The following is a 17,081-nucleotide window of genomic DNA, read 5'->3' as shown; positions in this document are numbered from 1 at the left end:
CTGAGGGTTAAGGACAAGGAACCATTGTTAAAATTCTTTATCACAGAAACCTGCTGTGATTTTGATATATACTCGCTTTCATAGAATAATAAGTGGAAGACCTTTGTCTGTTTACAGAATGCTTCTATCAAAAACCAATAATACCATCACTTTCTATTTCTATTCCTGAGAAATATTCATGTCATCCTCCTTGTCTGCTATTGTATTGCTCCATTTCAAACCACCTGTGAGATGACATCGGAAGCCCTCTCAAAGTGGAACGTTTTGCAGTAGTTTCATATTAAGAGGTATTCTGTGATTTTTCTCTTGAGTGCATTCAGCTATCTGTGTCACTGGAGTATATGCTAGTGTCACGGTTTAACCCCCGCCGCTCGCTCTCTCCCCGCTGTGGGATGGGGGAGAGAATCAGAAGAGTAAACGTGAGAAAACTCGTGGGTTGAGATAAAGACAGTTTAATAGGTAAAGCAAAAGCCATGCACGCAAGCAAAGCAAAACAAGGAATTCACTCACTGCTTCCCATCGGCAGGCAGGCGTTCAGCCATCTCCAGGAGAGCAGGGCTCCACCACGCGTAACGGTGACTTGGGAAGACAAACGCCATCACTCCGAACGTCCCCCCCTTCCTTCTTCTTCCCCCAGCTTCATATGCTGGGCATGATGTCCTATGGTGTGGGGTGTCGCTTTGGTCAGTCGGGGCCAGCTGTCCCAGCCGTGTCCCCTCCCAGCTCCTGGTGCCCCCAGCCTGCTCGCTGCTGGGGTGGGGGGAGAGGCAGAAAAGGCCTTGACTCTGTGTCAGCCCTGCTCAGCAATATGGAAAACATCTCTGTATTATCAACGCTGTTTTCAGTACAGATCCAAAACAGAGCCCCATACCAGCTACTGGGAAGAAAATTAACTCTATCCTAGCCAAAACCAGCACAGCTAGAGTGCCATTATCATTTTCCACTTAAGAAAGGTGACAAGTAATACAGTATTTCTTTCTTTCCTTGCATCTGTTACTGGTTGCTTTATTTGTAGCCCTCTGTATTTCTTTACAGTCACTGATATTTGGTTTGCTGCATGGCTGAATTTCAGTTAACTAACCAATAAATTAACTGTTTGAGATGTTGCGTGCTCAGCATTTACTTGTTATGCAAAAAGCCATTTAGTAGGAAAGATGTGGGAATTGGTATTTAAACTGGACAGAACCAACAGCCCTAAGACAGCAAGTCTGAGTGTAACCTCTCAGAAAAAGCACGGGCCTAGGACACTGGGAATAGGGATTCAGTTTCTTGATCTGTCACTGGGCTGGTGGGATTTCTTCTGCCTCAGTTATTTTAGCTGTCTAATGAAGGTAACGGTCCTGTTGTCCTTGGCAGAGCTGAGAACTGGTTTTGAGGTATTGTGGAAAGACAAGGTACTAAAAGGAACAACTTAAATAAATCATTCAATATGTAATTTTTAGAACAGATGAAAGAGAGATAGGAAAAGATGAAAAATTAAATAGTTTGATCCTGATTTCACAGGGCTTTTACATTTGTGTTACTTTATGGTCTTTATTATAATTATTCCCTCTTGCACCAGTCTAGCTGAGAGCAGAATCCAGTCAATCTTTTTTTTTTTGGTAACAGGTTCTTAAAACATTCTTTAGTTTGAGGGACTATGTGTCCTAAAAGCAGATGGACTCTGGAAAAATACTGATGTTCTGAAAGCAGCGGCTCAGTTTTTGAAACACAGATGGTATTGTCCTAGTCTGCGGGAAATAAATACACTGCACAAGAGTTCACTGAGAAATTCAATCATGAAAACAAAAAAGGGATTTCGTTCTGAACTTGAATAAAAAAGAGGTTGTTCTTTATAAAAGTTGAGCAAAAAAAGAAATAATCAGACATAGGGGCATGTCAGAACACGGCAGTGCTTCTGAACAGGTACAAGCTGAACAGACTGAAAAATTAAAATGAAGAACAAAATTCAAGCCAAGAAGAAGCAGAGGAAGGAAGAAAAAAAACCTCCAGTAGTCCTCGGATCAGTCACAAGACTCTCAAAAATTCACCTCAAATAAATCAATATTTGAAAAAATTCAGAATTTTTAATTTTAGCTTTTTTCAAAAGAAAATATTCTTCAAGATGTCTTTTTTACGCTTTTTAACTTTTGTCAGGAAATTCTTTTTTTTCTCCGTGTCAAAAAAGTCTCCAGGCAGTTCTAAACACAGGCAGGAGACCTCTTCTGTAGTGTTTGTTTAAGTAGAAAGTAGATGTTGAAGACTTGAAAGGCAACACTTCGTTCAAGTGGAGTGGTGGCAGTGCAAGGATGAGCAGGGTACTGTTGATGGATGCTCCCAGAATCAGCGACTAGCACACCAGAAAGCTCTGAGTGTGCAAGGACAGCAAAGGCTGATGCCTGGACTGGCCACAGATACGTTCTTCTGCTTTTTATTTTCACTGCATCAAATACAGCAGTAGGCAGCTATATGAAGTGAAGTAGATAAAAGGCATGGTTGTATCAACTGTGAAGTCCGTGTCACTGTAGGAAACATGCAGTGGTGTAAAATTGTTAGGAGTGCAGTTAGCTCCTAGGAGTAAAGGAGCTAACAGTAATGTGTAGGTACTGGTTGTTTACAGTTTTGAAAGCAGGAAGGGATAGAGTTTCTCGCCCCTAATTCTAGACATCAAGTCTAAACTAGGCACCTGAGCCCTTTAATAGATAATGGAGAGAGATAAAGCTTCCAGAGTGCCACTTATGCTGTCCTAAGACACGTGCCTAAGAGGGGAACTGCCCGAGAAGGACTCACTCGCTGCAGGCGCTCTGGGGGGAGAACAGCCTTTCCGAGGAGGGCCAACGGTGGGAAGCAGGCTGCTTCCAAAGCATGTGCTATCTGAAAAGCCAGTCCTGCAGCAGCGTGTGTGTATGCTTTACATCTGGGCATAGTCAAATGCAAGCCCATGAAATTACTTAAATAGGCAATATAAGTAAGTACAGCAGTCTGGTCCTGACAGATAAGACAGGCCATCTTCAAGAATAAAAAAATACTTCTTTGGGTAGGGCATGGGTCTTTCCTGTCAGACCCATGTTCTTCAGAAAATGATACCCTCCTTTTGCAGGACAATGAATGTGGACATCTAGTAGATCTCTATTCCATTTTAAACTCCGTAATGCACTTCTCAATTATAGTTAATAAGTACCTGCATGTAGCTCTGTCCAGAAAATACAGTTCTTCATTGAATTTACTTGGTACATTATGAGCTCTGTAGTTACACCAGTGTTTGAACTATGCTGAGGGAGAAGATATAAAATCCAGTTCTTCTGAACCCCCTGTCTAGCGAATGCTAGACAACTATCTTCTATCAGGGGATTTCAGAGGACTTTGCACGATGTCACAGTCGCTTTCCCATGTATCTTTTTCTGCTCATAAATAGGTATTCTTAAGCCGTAGCCACTCTGTGAATGGCTTAACGAAGCAAGTCACCGTGTCCGAAGCACAAAGAGAAGCCACACTCCCTCTGTGAAAGGATGCTCCTGCAGGAGAAGTTGTGTAGACATGCTGTAATTAATTTGTGCATTCTTCTATAGCATTAAACAGCTGTTATTACAGAAGGACATGGATTTCTGCCCAGGTAGCACTCATGGTAGAAGACGGGCACACAGATTGCGGCAGTAAACTCATGTGGTACGCAACCTTATGTTTCAATGTCTGTAGTTTTGCACTTGTGAAACTGAAGCCTTTTCAAGCCGGTGAGTTGTCAGCTCTCCCATTGCACCAGTGGCATAGAACTTCCTCCAGAAAGCCCTCCTTCCAGCCCACTCCAAAAGAGATTGTGATGACTAGGAGAGGAATTAGAGGAATGTCTGACAGAAGTTCTTCAAAATGGCCATCCACAATGTTGTTAAATGCTATTAAGCCTGTGGGACAAAGATTCAGAGCCAGAAAATTGTATCTTTGACTCCTGTTGGTGCTCAAGTGAATCCAGTTGTTACGTTCCATAAACTAAGCAAAGCATGGCCTCCCTAGATTTTTCTGTGGAAAAAGCAATGCCTTGAGGCGTGTTCATACTATTATTTCATGGCCATTTGATAACACTCATTAGTGTATCAGTTTGTACTGAGGCTCATGTCATTGCTCTTGAGTAGACAGCTCTACCCATTTTGTATCCTCTTGAATTTAAGGGGATATTGTTTGATTTCAGTTGGAGGTGGCCCACAATTTTATTAAGTCAGAATGTGGTCATGTTTTTCTGGAATAGAAAGGGAAAAAACTAACATCTTTAAATAAACTGTGAAATTCTAAATATGCTTAAAACAGTTACCTGTCACTTACTACTGAGAAGAACTGCACAAGTTTGTCAAGTGAGTGCTCAGGTACTATCCAGATCTCTAAACATGGTGTAAATTCCTGTGTGAATGACTGGCGGAGGTTACCATACTTTTATGCTGACTTTAGGTCCTGTATTTCTTGGTGTACTAAAAGGTCCTGAAACACAAGGTGGGAACCCTTGGTGCCTCTGTTCTCTGTGCAGACAACTAAAATCAGATGCACGATAGTTGCTCTCCAGCTGTAAGAATTTCCCGTTCATTCTACCTTGAGCATGCACCTCAGAGCAATGGTGTCATGATGTTTAACACAGCAGGCTTGGAGAAGAAACTCTACTGGGACATAATGGGCTGAAGCGAAATAGCATAAGCCCAGTCTCAGGAAAGGTCTTTTGCTCATGCAGAAGGCACTGGTACTTAGCTGAGACGGTGGAGGCTGCCTGACAGGTTGCAATTACCTCTGCCAAGTGCACTAGGCTGCGTTCTGAACCTCTGCTTAATGGGGGCAGATCTGTTCTGAGTTATAAAAAATAAAATAAAACTGCCTCAGGTCACAGATATGACAGTATCTGTGCTTCTAATCAGGTTTCACCTTCAGCAGCAGGTTTTGCTTATTCATCCTACATAAACCTCAAAATGAGCTGAATTTCCTTCATAAAAAAACATGGAAATGGAATAAATCTCAGCTTTAGTTTCCACGAACTCCAAGACAGAATTACCACTCCGGCTGATCGTGCATGCCAGGTACACGCTGCTAAGATAAGAGCTTCCTTCAGTATATCTGTGGCAAAAAGACAAGTTATGAAATAAGATTCCATTTTGGAGTCTCTGTATCATGCTTTTTTGTGCTATAGCAAATTGTTTTTGCAGCACACGCTAATATACATCTAGAATAATATTCAATTAGGCTAATAGTCGCTGCTTACATTGTTCTGTAAGAATCAGTGATTAAGAACCTCTCTGTTCAATCTACATTAATTAATTTCTCCTGCAGAATATATGCACCTGCCTGTTCTTCCTTCGGGATCCCAATATGAAGTAAAGCTATTATACAGGTAAACAAAGGAGATAAAGGATGACCTTTAGCTTTGACATGATAGCCTGCAGTATTTGTGATTTGCCGTCTGTCATAACTGATCGCGCCTAATAACGATATGCTGGATGAGAAGCCGAAATGAGGAAACAGCCGGAGACAGAGGGAGGTTGGAGGGGAGCGGGACTGACCTTCTAGCAATGCGTGTGCTTGTCAGGGCAGGAGGACTCGCGCGTGGTTACACTTTAGGCCTCACTCTGACATCTGAAAACTTGGTAAACAGTTGATTCCACGAGCGGCTCCACTGAAATGTTGTTTGAAGGAATTAGCTGTTGTTCAGCCCTTTATTAGGACTTGTAGTGTAACTCCTTTCACATGCACAGCCTCTGCAGACTTGCGGGATGTCCTGGGCAGGCAGGATTGCCAGCTCAGCCCATGAATAACGACTGGTCAGCATCTGCCAAAGCAGCTGGCAGCATTCCCGCTAGCATTGCTGTGGGGTCTGGCTCCTGGCATGAAGCGTAGTGACTCTATGAACGTAGGGAGGAAAAAGGGTCAAAGAACAACGTGAGCTCTTTGCAAGATTGTTTGTGTTTTGTAATGTTTCATAAACACATAATCCCAGTTGTTCGTTCTCAGCATTGGGTGACAAAATGGTACATCTTACCTGATATAATGGTGGAAAATATAAATAGCTTTCTAGCAACCAGGCTTCATTAATATGTATTGGAAACCTAAAATGGTATTCAGCTATGAGGGGGAAAAAGTACAGAATTGCTTTGGATTATAATAATTTCAGCAAAGCATCTAATTTATATATTAAGCTTGCTTAATGGACTTATATTGTCTTGCTCTTTGATCTGAACAAAAAGGTGGTGAATAATTTATCAAATAAAAAAACCTCCCCTAGCCCAGCCCACACGTCACAATCTGCCCTATAATTTACATTTTTTAAGAGATGCAGTTTCCAGGCAGGAGAACTGGTTCCTAAAGATTCCTTCTAATATTACAAATGTGTTTTTGCGAGGTACACTCCGGGGAAAAAAAATAATAACGAAGGAATGCAATTCTACAGACAAATGTTTCAGCTCTATGCCTTCTTCGCTAAAGACAGTCATTTCAAGTAAATGCCAAAAGGCATTTAGCTGTAGCATTTGTCAGTGGAATAGGGTTGGCTTTAGGTTTCCCTCCTGATTTACAATTGAGTGTTTATTGGGTTTACTGTACTGTAGCATGTTTTGTTAACCTCTAAAAAAACACATCCAGCTTGTGCATTAAGCACAAGGATGATATCTGTCACGGTAAACTGAGTCGGCGTGGGGCTCTTGTGCCCCGCCAGACTTCATGGAAAGGATGCTGGCTGCTCCCAAAGGGGCAGGAAAGATGCGCTGGCGGCTTTGGGCTGGGGTCTAGAAAACCTGTGCTCCTGGCTCCTGAGACGGTTTCTTGTAAGCTGCATTATCTACTTCTCCATGTCTTTATTTTTCAACAAGAAGAGGGGGGAAAAACCGTGTCATGTCATCTCACAGTAGCTGGGTGAGCTGCCATAGAGTCACGTGCCTATGGAGGATTTAGGTCGGCGTGGTGTTGTTTAAAGGCTAATTATTGGGAACTTTGTGCCTGGAGTTCCTCAGCCGGTTTGTGTCATTCCTTAGTAATCCCTGCTTGTGGTCACATACATACGGAACAGCAGTGTTGGTAATCACAGCTCCGTCCTGACTCTGGACACGTCTCCCATTCACATTTCCCCCCGTTTGTCCAAAGCAATGAGTTGTCAAACATTTACTATGGCTGTGCGCAGGGTTTATTCATATTTAAATAAAGCCATTATCCTGGCCTTGAGTTTCAGTAGTTTTCTGCTCTTCCTCTTGAGTATTTCTCTCAGTAGTGCCATCTAATCAGCTTTAGGTTTTAATTAAACAGCTGTCATTTGCTTCCTAGTTCTGTTGCGACCTGATGTTGTATTAAATTTTAATTTAGCCTAGGCTGGATAAGAAGTAGATTCCTTCAGACAACAAAGAAACGCTATTAGCAGGTTACAGTTGTAATTAAGAAGAGCTCTGCTGAAGTGCTAATGCATTCAGGTACAGAGAAGGAGCTGGAGATAAACACGCACATAATTATTATTCAGGGATAGAGCCTGCAATATGAAGTGTAGCTTCCACCTGGGCTGCTTGAATTGAAGGTTTTGTCAGTATCTCGCAGCTGAAACCCTCGACAAAAGAAATAGGAGGAGATTCCTGGTTTTTCGCCGGGGACCTTGCAGGGTCAGCAGATAGAGGTTTGTGCTGGTGGTCCCTGGGTGTTGTTCCAGATGTTTCACTGATGCTGTGCCACACAGGAAGACCTGCCTATGTAAATCAACATTATTACTCCTCTCTACATTTCAGATGCAGGTGTATCAAATTCAGTAAGACTTTTTTTCTGCAGTAAACCCTACCATGGAAATATAAAACAAGCTTCACAGAATCTAGATTAAATGCTATTACTTGTTGAAGATGCATTAAAAAAAATAGTCTGTTTATAAATCTAATGGACAGTCAATTAGTTCAGTTCTGCCTTCATATTTCTTCCTCAGAGGAAGTATATTTTTTCAGTCTATAAATGGCCAGCTCTTAAAAAGGTCTTTACACAGCCTATTATACTTGTGTAACACTCAATCCGGGCATCAGGCATCTGAAATATTGATTTATGTAGTAGAATTGCTTAGCAGTGAAGTCTCGTTTTCGCGAAGCAGCACCAGCTAATTAGCACGGTGGGTACCTGTGCACGCTGGGAAGGAGGGAAGGCTCAGGACAGTGCCTGTGTCACGAGTAGGATGAGCATATTTCAGAGCACCCGCAAATAGCGGGGTCCCGAGGTGCCTCTTCTAAGACCTTTTCTCTCATGCTCACCTTCACTGGGAGTTTCCAAAAGGAATGCAAATGTCTTTATAAACTTTGCATTATCCTTCACAGCATCAAAGTCTGACTTTGGCTTGGTAGCTAAGCAGCACTTAGAGTTAAAAGGAGGCTAGCGGTTTTGTTTGTTCCTTGTCACACATGAGGGTCAACACGAGGGTGATACAACAAACAGTGCAAAAACCAAAGGGGAAATTAGTTCAGGCCTGTTGAGAACCTGATTCCCAGTCCACTGAAGTCAAAAGAAGCCTTTCATCTATGACTCAGTAGGGCTTTGGATCAGACCGTAATTGCATACAAGTGCCGGCTGCCCCTGCCATGTAGGAGTTACAGATCTGTGCTAACAGGAGGCGGGTTTGGAAGTAGAATTAGTCGCGTGTTCGTTGTTTGTGACCTTGGCAAAAATACTGTTTCCCCCGATGCACTGAAGAAGACTGACTGTTGTTGAAGAATGGCTTAGAAATACTGGCAAACTGCTTCGTGGGAGCGTTTTGACACAGGACCACAATGTCTTCGGCATATGTCTGGCATATGTTTATATTGGATTCATGGCTTAGGATTTATGGGATATTTGCTGTTGCTTTGGTGGAACCGAACTACCTCTTCTCTGACATAGTTGTGGATGAAGCACCCTCAATTTCTCTTTGTCTGTCTTCTACAACCTCTCTCCACCTGAGGTGTATCTAATGTTTTCTTTCACCTGGCAGTGCATTTTCTTCTCAGTTTTGTTCAAACCTCAGTCTTTGTAAAGGTTTTACCGTTGTTCTTTCACACTTCCATTTTTGTCACATACTTCTCTTTCCCAGTGTCCCTCCCTCATGGATGGCAGCTGGTTATAAATGAGCCCATTCAGCATAAACAAAAACTAGACAGTCATTTACTGTGTAAAACATCTGGTTTCTGTCTCGCAGAGAACAGAACAAAGACAGTATATTTATTTCATGAGGTATTATTCAGAAAAGCATCTCTATTCAGGACAACACTTAAACGCATGCTTAAATCACACCGAAGTCTAAGTGTCAAGTTGAGCACGTACTTTTAGTGCTGTTTGGAACAGAAATGGACTCGAGTACATGCTTAAATGCTTTTCTGGAACATGACTGCCCATAAAGCTCTAGTAGACTATATTAGTTAGCTGGCACTAGTGTTATTAGTACTTCAACTCATTTAATTCAGGGTGCTTTTTGTAGAAGTTTCCGAATATTGATTAATAATACATCTTAGTTGCAAGTATTTATTGGTCTTCTCCAGCTGTCCTTAGCTTGTGGTCAATGCCCATTATTTTCTATCAATCTAGCTAGCAGACAGGAGCAAATGATAGTGAATATATCTCCCTATGCAAGCTGCCATCAAATTTTTCACTAAAATCCATTTCTTCTTCCACCAATTCTAATAATGGAATTTAAAGTTAGATTAGTTGGAAGCAACTTTTTTTTTTCCAACTGGCAAGCAATTAGTTTTATGGAAGTTGAAAAATGAAAAGTGGCTTGATTCAAAGCAGTATTTCCTATTGCAGGCTTTTCGAGAAGGCTGAGCGGAATCTCTGTGAAAGCACAGATCGTTCTTGCCCCGCATGCGTGTCAAGTTTTGGGCCTGCAGTAAGCCCTGCTGAAGCAGAGACGAGCTGCTCTGTAGGCCTTCGGAGGCTGTTCCCCTCCAGTCTGCATACCTGCTTACGCAAGGCAGGGACCTCTGTAGCAACTCGTTTGGAGTAATTAATCAAACTGCAGCCATACCGAGACACAGAGGAAGGCTGTGTTAATGGAGTCATTAGAGTGGCAGCACTGTGAATTCATCAGGATTAGAGATAAATGTGGTAAAACATCTCTAGGTGGGATTTTGATGGGGAAAGATTAAAAAAATTCTATATGGATGGCATTGCTTAGTTTGTAATACCCTACCTCATGCATAGTTTTTCTCATCATGTATTTATGTCCTGGTCAACTCGCAACACTGTTAGCTGGAACAGTAAGGAAGAAATGCTGTTACTGTAATGCTTGATAATCACCTCCCAAATCACTGGCATGATTTGGGGCAAAGGGGCGGGAGAGTTGCTGACACCCTCTGGAGATCGCACGCGAATAGCACTGTGGTTCTGCCAAGCCGCAGACGTGCTTTCGTGCGTAACTGTGTTACAGATTTCGTTGCCGCAGCAGCCAAACCTGTAAATGGGCGCAAAAAGAGTAAATCCATGTGTTTGTCAAAACCAGAACTTGATGGTCCAGATGCAACTTTTGGCTTAGAAAACTGTTAAACCATTGACTGCAGGGAGCTCGCAGGAAGGGTGTGTGCAAGGGTCGCTCCTCTGCCCCATCCCTGCCAGAGGCAGGGTTTTGGTTCATCAGTCTGACCCCTGCGCGTTCTCATGGCTTCATGTTCCTCTAACGCCCGTCCTTCGTTTGTGTCTGTGTGCATACAGGACACAGAAGTCCTCAACACGGCCATTCTGACAGGCAAAACGGTGTCTGTTCCCGTCAAGGTTGTTGCCGTGCAGGAGGATGGGTCCGTGGTCGACGTTTCGGACTCCACCGAGTGCAAATCAGCTGATGAAGACGTCATAAAGGTAAGGCACCCACCTGAGGTGGAGAACGGAGTTTTCACCCTTTTCTCCTCCACCACCACCATGTTGGGACCTAGCTCACTTTGGGGATTTTACATCAACCAGTTGTTTTACGGTCATGGCTGTTTTGCGGTGGCGGGTTGTTTCCGCTGCGCAATGAGGAGAGTGGTCTCCAGAGGTTATGCAGGGTTAGCGCGTTTCCATAGAGTGATGCGGAGCCATTTGTGCTGGCGTGTTCCATATGGGAGAGAGGGCCAGGGATGCTGAAAGAGCAGTCCTGGTCTGTCTTTGCTGGCCAGCCAGTGCTGATGAGAAAGAACGTGTTGTCTGATACATCCTACTTGGGAAAAATCAGCTCCCTACACAGGGATCTTTGTTCTTGTGTGGCTTTTCTGCATCCATTATTTAATAGTAATAATGCAGTATATTGTAACAGCGTGCAGCAAGGTTTCCTATGTGCTTCTGACTGCATCACCTGCTTTCCAGTCAGGAATTTCTTTTAAGTAAAGATACTGAACTGTATCAAAATCTGGAGGAGCATGACAGAGAATAGAAAATAACAACCATATTGCAAAAATTCTTAAAACAAGAGCTGGGAGCTTTTAAACAATGTTGTGGGTTTTGTTGGTTTTTTGGTTGGTTGTTGTTTTTTTTTTTTTTAAATAATATGTTCAACTGGTTCTCCCTCCCTGACATTGAGATGAAAATAGCATTAATGTATCCAGACATTGAGTGCATGACTTCTGACACCATTGCATGACTTTCAGCTTTTAGCTCATTATTATTTTTAGGCATAAAAGAGGTACTTTTGAATATCTTTAACAGGTTTATTTGTTTTATTATGTGTTTTGGGGGTGTTTTTTCTTGTTTTAACTGAACTTAAGAATTGACTACAATTATTTGGGGTGTGTGTGTGTGTAGTATTTATGAATTTTTTAGAGTAGTCCTAGAAAGGTAGTTTCTTTGTCTCAATTCCAGGAAAGTGCAGTGTATTGTATATAAATGCTATAAAAATAGGGTAGTATAGTCATCCTTTTTACATAGTAATCCTGTAACCTGTAGATCTTATGATAAACTCTCTCTGTAGCTTTCAAGAAGCAAGTTCCTCCCCATATTCTAGCCATCAGTTGTATCATGTGTGAATATATTCCAGACCTGAGCACTTCTCTAAGTTTTCTCCAGATCGCATTGGAAACCCACATCCTTTACGTGTGTGCTTTGAACCTATTATTATAACCTCTTTGTAGATAAGACTGCAAAGGTCTTAACAGGTAGCTTGTACTTCGTCAGATAAATTTTCACATTCTTTAGCTGGATAAAAAATTGCACAGAGCAAAGCTATTTATTTTGAAGACAATATGCTGGAACAAAAAATTCACCTTATTTTTGACAACTCTGAATAAGCTTGTTACCAATTTTTGGAATAAATTACATTCTCTAAAACAAACAAAATTTCATTACATTTTAGGTCCAACAACAAAGACATTCCTTTGCAGTTAAAGAGCTTGCAGTGCAATTGTACATTTTGTAGATATTTCCTCTTTCTGAGACCAGTAGGTAGGTGAAAGATGACATCCATTTGATCCTGGGTAGCTATAGGAAAGGCAAGATGGGTTTGGGCAAAAGCCTTAGTCAGGCAACCTCTACTTGCTTCCAACTTTTTCCATTAAGATTAATCTCCATTTAACATGAAAGCAAATCACCCATAAATAAGATTCAAGTTACTGGGCAGAGGCATGTGTGCCATTGTATCCTCAGAGAAGTTGATAGCTTGGGGCTTAGTTATACAATAATGATGCCTAGCAGTTTTCAGACCTCAAAGCATTTTGCAAAGGACATCAGTGTAATAGCCTCTTTTCATGAAAGTGACTGTTGCAATGTTTAGCCTGAGCCAGTGATGGGATAGGTCTCTTGAGTCTGTGCTCTAGCTTCTATATTTTCCCTTATATATCAGATGGGGAAAGAAAAAAATCACATTTTCTTTTTCTGGAAACCACATTTCCTTCAAAGTCCTTACCGGAAGGAACATGAACGAATATCTTTGTTTATGACTAACTTAATTGTCAAAGGAACAGACTCTCTTGATAAATTTTGCTGTTCTTTTTTTGCTGCATACCATACAGCCATTATCTGGTTAGTGGCTATTATTTATCAGTTCACAATGAATTGTTCATATTATAAACTCAAGCACCAAGTTATATATCATCAGCATATTGCTGAGACTGTCTTTTCTTTGCACTTCAGAAAACCAGATCCAGATCTAAAAGACGGTGTATGTGGACTTCTTTTTCTGTTAATTTAGTTTCTAGTATTTCTAGGACTTCCTGTAGTTAGAGAATACTGGACTGAACCAGATAGGAAAAGGTCAGGAAAAGGATTCCTATTCCTCTTCCACTAATAAAATTAGTATCTGCAGATGTCAGGGAGATGTTGCATTTCAAAACACTGCCTGTTTAAAGTCCATTTAGTTCAGTCAGCAGATGTCCATGTGGATATCCTGTCAAAGCTGGGCATGAGGTTGTTCTGGTTCCCAAATTTAAAAGGTCCAGTGAAGCTGGGAACTAAATAAGACTTGACATGACCTCTGTGAGCAGAGACAAGATTTCCAGTTGCAGTTGTGGATTTATACACTTCCAGAAAGCAAAGCTCTTGCCCTTTGACCATCTTCCTTTCTTGCTTCTTCAAAACGGGTTGTATTTCTAGGTGGAATTAGACCTGCTCCAAAGCACCTTCAAGTTGATGAGTGTCCTTCCGTTCCTTTCAGTGGCCTGGATAGAGCAGACCAAAACACAGGCAAAAATTCTGCACAGGTTTTACAAGATTTGCACTGTAATTCCCCCTTTTTTTTTGGTAGTGACTAAGTTGGGTATAAATCAGGTCTTCATTTGACTGCTCTGTGAAATTATTTGGGTATCAAATCACTGACAGAAGAGAACGCCTCTGGGACTCTTTCCCAGACCTGGCACCCAACTCTAATATATTGACTTAATGAACAAAAACAAGAGGTCTGAATGTGGGCTTCACTGAGTTCCTCTTGCCTCATCCTGGTCATACAAAATGGGAGTAATGTTATTTTTGTGAAAATTGCAGCATCCTTATAATGGATTTCAATCACAAATTACTGAGAGGTGCTCTCAAACTGAATGCTGTTCAGGCATAATTTTTTAACTGGAAATATGTGTATTGGTTGCAAGATTGAATCCATAACGATTAATTAGCTGAGTTAAAATTTAGTACGGGGGTTTATGTGCGTATATTTGTTCAGAAAAATGCATATTCCCTTTACAAGCCCCTTCGGTAAAGCCGATATTGATTTTGCTTCCAAATTTGTGTTGCCTTTTCTATATAGGTGGTACTACTAAACCCTCTAATAAGAGTTGTCGGGCATTGTGGATGTAATTGCCTAATCTTAAGCTTCTTTTCACTGTTAATTCTGCCTTTATTGTTTCTTTGTAATTGGAGAGATATTCATATTCTTTTGGGCAGAACAGAGAGTGTTGCATTCTTGACCTCCTGTTTCTGTTTAATAGCTAATGATTTAATAGACAATTAATGAGACAATTCTTTGATCACTGCTGTAACACCATTATTTTCAATTAAGACACAATGAATTGAAGCTAGTTTAAATAAAAACAGACCTTGGCCCAAGTTATTATGTATTTATACAAAACGTGCTTCTCTGGGCAGCTACCTAGATATTACCTTGATATAAATACTACTCAGAGATGGTCAAATAGATAGATGATGTACAAGTGATTTATTTGTAGGCAGGAGATGTGAATCTTTCCTATTTCAGCCATATATTCCCTTAGTCTCACAGTTTAATAGCTTCCCAGCAAGAGAATGTTTCAGTCCACATTTTTCAAAGCCTACCTAATCAGTGGTAAATATAATGAAACACACGTATTACGTTTTGACCTTGCATTTTCCAGCCTTAGCGTGACTTGATCCTGAAAGGACTCTCACAGGTAAACCTGCGCAGTTCAGCTACAGTCCCGGGTCCCTACAGTTGGACACAGGCTGTAATACTGACCAACCATTTTAACTTGCTCTGCCTACCCTCTAAAAATGTTTGATGGAAACATTACTGTAAGTCGGTGAAACTCTTATGCTTATTCCATTATTGGAAAGGAACATTTAATGCTGTTGGCATTTGAGGGAAAAGATTGGCTTTATGATTAAGGCAGTGAAATGCTTCTCAGCATTAATTTCCATATCTCTTGCTGATTTCCTGTGTGACTGTGGGTAAATCACCCATTCCCCTTGGAATCTCGCTTCCTTATCTGCAAACAAGGTGGAGAAACACATCCTTTTCCCAGCCTCAGCCTGCCTTATTGTCCTGGTTTCGGCTGGGATAGAGTTAATTTTCTTCCTAGTGGCTGGTATAGTGCTGTGTTTTGGATTTAGTATGAGAATAATGTTGATAACGCACTGATGATACACACATCGCTCACAGTGGGTGAGCGAGCGGCTCTGTGGTGCTCAGTTGCCGACTGGTGTTAAACCACGACACTTAGGTAGTTTCTGAAGCTACTGCTGACTCTGAATGGACAAAATCCTTACCTCCACTAGAGCCTCATTAACTTCAGTGGTCTTCTGCCATGGACTTGAAGGACTTCTCTCCCAGTGTCCCGCTTTTTCTGCACACCACAGCTAAATAGGGTTGTGAAGCTGAAAAGAAAGAAGTGGTGGAAACTTGATAGAATGTATGCACGAATTATTCAGCTACTCCGGTGATGGGCAATACACTGAGAGATAAAGGAGCTGTAGGCATGGTGGGATGAACCTTTCTATATGTATGCTGAACCACGGGGCCTCAGTATTCACAGGTGGGGGAAAAAAAGCCTTGAAGAAAAAGATTAAAGCAGTTGTACCGTGGCAAGGACCTCCTTTGCTCATCCATCCTGCGGGGAAGTAGAAGTACTGCTGAAGTTTTGCTGGCCTGTTAAAGAGTGGGTTTCACTTGCTCCCGACTGGCCTTCGAGCCATAGTTGGAGGGAAATAAAAGAGTTAGACCAACATCAGCGATGGAGGGAACACCTTGAGATGGTTCCCCCTTACAGAGGGAAGTCTAACCTGAGGGGCTTTGGCACAGTCAATCTTTACAGCTGCTTAGAAGCTCCAAGCAAGGTCCATGCACTCCTTTTTCCTCCCTCTAGAAGTGCCTTTAAAAGCCTGAACCTGAATTTCACATGAAGAAAAATTCTGAAAACATTGTAGTTACATGGTAGTCATAAACATCACCCACAAGGCAGCATCAAGGAAGGAAATTATAATGAGGACAGCTTCTTATTCCAAATGTTTGTCTCAGTAGTGTACAAATGAAAGGGAGACAGCTGCCCAATTAATTCATTCTTAGATTAGTCATACTTTCATGTCCTTTGCAAGTTACGCAGAAAGTGACTGATGGTTCAAATTAATCTCTGCAGTAATTCAAATGGCTTCCATGGAGTTACACCATGGACTAATTTAGCCTAATTTTTTTGTAACAGAAAGGGCCCTCAATGGAACGGAAGGGAGTCAGAGGGCCTCATCCTGCCCATATCTGCCCACATGTTACGTGCAATAGAAACAGGCTCAATGTGCCCAGGCAGAGGCATACATTAAGAACAATGGTGCTTCGATAATATACCATGAACTCCGTCTGTGCGAGAATGCACTTTTCTTGTTAGCTTGCTAGAGGAAAGCATTACAATGAATTATTTTTCACCTTTTCATAATTTCCTGTCTAATTATAATGAAAGTAAAATTCAAGCCCCCTACTTTTCTAACACAAACCTTATCTTGAACTCTCCATAATTAATGTTAAAACAATAGAAGACCTAATTTTCCTAGCAGCAGTCAGCTAGGCTTTATCTAATGTGCAGTAAAAATAGTGTAAGAAGGGCAGGAAAGGTAATAGCTGAAATAGTTTGAATCTGAGGAAGGTTCTTCCCTCTTCCAGACAAAAAGCAGATGAGGAACCGAGGACCTTTATCAACAGCCCTGGGCACAGTGATCCCTAACCCCAGCACAGTAACTGCTACAAGGAACCACAGGGAAAAAGAACAAGAGAAAGGGAAGGATACTGAAGGTCTCCAATTTAGATGATACTGAATTTTTGGGAACAATTCCTTGCTGCAGACTCATAGCACATTCTTAGGACAATTCACAGAAAGAAGCACCTGCTTGGAGCTTTTAAATACAACTATTTATGCAGGAGCTCTGAAAACAAAGCCAGAGCTTGTAATTTGCAAGTTCTGCAGCTGCTTTGCCATTAAAGTATGTGATCAAGACTGTAATGTGCATGTACATAAAGTGGA

General features: G+C 41.5%; 1 protein-coding gene across 1 annotated transcript in view; it reads left to right on the top strand.

Annotated features, from left to right (window-relative positions):
• Nucleotides 1–17,081, top strand: part of TMEM132B (transmembrane protein 132B) — a gene marked incomplete at both ends in the record, with an annotated part of 254,308 nt that overhangs the window by 199,699 nt on the left and 37,528 nt on the right. Inside the window, one exon of the mRNA XM_082324682.1 lies at nt 10,639–10,782. Within this exon, the coding sequence (XP_082180808.1) occupies nt 10,639–10,782 (144 nt within the window). The remainder of the gene's footprint in view (nt 1–10,638; nt 10,783–17,081) is intronic.

This window comes from Platalea leucorodia (genome assembly GCF_965183815.1).
Source record: "Platalea leucorodia genome assembly, chromosome: 12".
Classification (NCBI taxonomy): domain Eukaryota; kingdom Metazoa; phylum Chordata; class Aves; order Pelecaniformes; family Threskiornithidae; genus Platalea; species Platalea leucorodia.
This window is presented reverse-complemented; position numbering and strand designations above follow the sequence as displayed.